General features: G+C 43.7%; 1 protein-coding gene across 1 annotated transcript in view; it reads left to right on the top strand.

The window, feature by feature from the left end:
* LOC101852960 (pyruvate kinase PKM) overlaps positions 1–2,919 on the top strand; it is a gene marked incomplete in the record, with an annotated part of 10,087 nt that overhangs the window by 401 nt on the left and 6,767 nt on the right. Inside the window, 3 exon segments of the mRNA XM_013088115.1 lie at positions 568–695; positions 1,514–1,664; positions 2,646–2,798. Coding sequence (XP_012943569.1) covers positions 568–695; positions 1,514–1,664; positions 2,646–2,798 — 432 coding nt within the window.

The raw sequence follows: 2,919 nt of genomic DNA, 5'->3' as shown, positions 1-2,919 counted from the left end.
GGGGGGTGAGAGAGTTAGAAGTGATGGGTTAAAGGTTTGAAACATGGAGGGGTGAGGGCAAACAGGAGCTCAAGTTTAATGTAGAGGAAGAGCATGCTTTGAGAGAGAGAGAGCTTGAGAGAGCTTTTCTCTGTACCTTACTCTCGTCACACCTCAAATCTGCGGCACTTGTATCATCCATTTCTGTTGCAAATGCTGTAAAACTCTTACAAAAACTCAACTGGTACGTCCTACTTCTTTTCTTTTCTTCTCTGTTCTTGTTTCTGTCTATCATGATTTTTATTTCTTTTGAAAAGCTAATATTTTATCGTTGTGTTTCCTTTTACTCGTACGAACAAACTAGCTAACAATCAAGCATACCTTCTGTCTGTCTGTCTGTGTGGGTGGTTGGCGGGTGCTCTGGTGTGGTTTGCTCCCTCTTTGCATCCTTATCTCTCCTCCTCCTTTTTTGTGTATGTTACTCTCTTGTAACACCTCTAATCTTCGGCACTTTTATGACCTTTCCGTGTTGCAAATGCCATAAAACTCTTACTAAAACCGTCTGTCCGTCCGTGTGTCTGTGTGCAGGTAGACATGGTGTTTGCTTCGTTCATCCGAGACGCGGCCGGCATCAAGGAAATCCGCAAGATTCTGGGACCCAAGGGAGCCAACATCAAGATTATCTCCAAGCTGGAGAACCATCAGGGCATTCACAAGTAGGTCAATAGACACGCACACGCACGCACGCACACACTCACACACACACACACACACACACGCACGCACACACACACACACACACACACACACTCACACACACACACACACACACAAGATTATCTCGAAACTGGAGAACCACCAGGGTATTCACAAGTAGATCAACATACAGACGTACATATTATGTATAAAAACACACACACACACACACAAAACAGAAATACAAGCTACGACCGCAACAACCGCAACAACCGCAATATCTACTACAACAACAACAGCTAATATGACTACAAAACAACAGCACCAGAAAAAACAACCATCACAAAACCAATTACTACAACAACAGCTACTATGATTGCAAAAGGACAGCAACAACAACAACAGAAACAACAACAGCAACCACAACAAAAACAACAACAACATCAACAACGTGGGTGGTTGGTGGGTGCTCTGGTGTGGTTTGGTCCTTCTTTCCTGTCCAACATCTATCATCTTTATCTCTCCTGCTTCTTTTGTGTTTGTTACTCTCCTGTAACACCTCTAATCTTCGGCACTTCTATTATGACCTTATAGTGTTGCAAGTGCCGTAAAACTCTTTTTAAAACTTTAAGAATATGTTTTTTTACGTAACCTACGAATATCGGCACCAAAATCAGGACATGAGAAGAAAAAAACCCAACAACAACACCACCAGCACCACCACAACAGGCACAACTGCAACAACAGGAATAACAACAACACCACCACCACCACCACCACAACAACAATACCACCACCACCACAACAACAACAACAACACCACCCTCTGCCTCCACAGTTTCATGGAGATCCTGGAAGAGACAGACGGAGTGATGGTTGCCCGTGGCGACATGGGTATCGAGATCCCACCAGAGAAGGTCTTCCTGGCGCAGAAGATGATGATTGGCTGCTGCAACCGGGCGGGAAAACCTGTCATCTGCGCCACACAGGTACTGAGTGAAGAAATAAAATAACTGAATGAATAAATTAACGACCGGGCTACATTTTTTTTTCAACCCCCCCCCAAATAGTTAGAAAGTATTATGATAATACCGAGGGCTTTGGAGGGTTGTGTCATAATATAATATCAATGTATGGTTCGCTTTTAAGCACAAGGGGGTTGTCCGAAAAAATGCTGTTTCGAGAAAATTGAAGGAAAAGTTTTTGTCCCTTTTTCAGTTTCTTTAAAAGACCAGGAGAGTTTTCTCTATAACCAAACAAATATACACACCAACGAAACCAAACTTCTCCTACAGGTAGGGTAATGCCCACGTTTGGTGTAGGTCAAGATTTCTGGAAACCCCTGAAATCTGGATTAGTCCGCTTGTCCTTAAAAGCGAGCATATTATGTCAAGACAGAGGAATCAGGCGCTGAGCAATTTTTAGGGCATTTTAAGTAGTTGTATCATCTTAAAGCTTGCTTATTTGTCTTGCTTTTGATGAAAAAAAATAAAATACCAATCTGTTTTGAATAGAGTTCGAGATATTTTGGTCTGGGAGAAAATAAGCGAGGAAATAGGAGCCAGAGTTTGGGCACTTCCAAAGCTAGAGTGGCTTTGGAAACCGCAAATTTACATTTTTTTTGTGCCGTTGATGCGGGTTGCAAAAAATAAAATTCTGTAAAATGAGACAGACTTAAAGGATGTTGAGCCAAAAATGAAAGTTCGATAAAAAAAAAAAAAAATTGGCCAACGGCTATAAGAATGTTGGTTTCTTTGATTTGGTTATTTTGATGAGTGCCTGGCTTTACCTCAGTGCCCCACACACACATGCATATATATTTTATACTCACAGACATATTTGTAGTACACATGTACATTTTTTACAGGCATGTACAATAAACAAAAGTGAATCATTTCATTCTGACTTTCCCCCACCCCCTTTTCTTTTTCCCCCTCCCCCTCCTCCTCCGCCCCCACCTCTCCCCCCAGATGTTGGAGAGCATGACAAAGAAGCCGCGGGCCACCCGGTCCGAGTCGAGCGACGTGGCCAACGCTGTTCTGGACGGGGCCGACTGTGTCATGTTGTCGGGGGAGACCGCCAAGGGATCTTACCCACTGGAGACTGTGCGCCACATGCACAAAGTAGGTGTCTGTCTGTCTGTCTGTCTGGCTGTCTGGCTGTCTGGTTGACTGGCTGGCTGTGCTGGCTGGCTGACTGTCTGTCTGTTTGTCTCTATGCCTGTCTGTCTGTCTGTCTGCCTGC

This window comes from Aplysia californica, unplaced genomic scaffold (assembly GCF_000002075.1).
Source record: "Aplysia californica isolate F4 #8 unplaced genomic scaffold, AplCal3.0 scaffold00687, whole genome shotgun sequence".
In the NCBI taxonomy this organism is placed as follows: domain Eukaryota; kingdom Metazoa; phylum Mollusca; class Gastropoda; order Aplysiida; family Aplysiidae; genus Aplysia; species Aplysia californica.
This window is presented reverse-complemented; position numbering and strand designations above follow the sequence as displayed.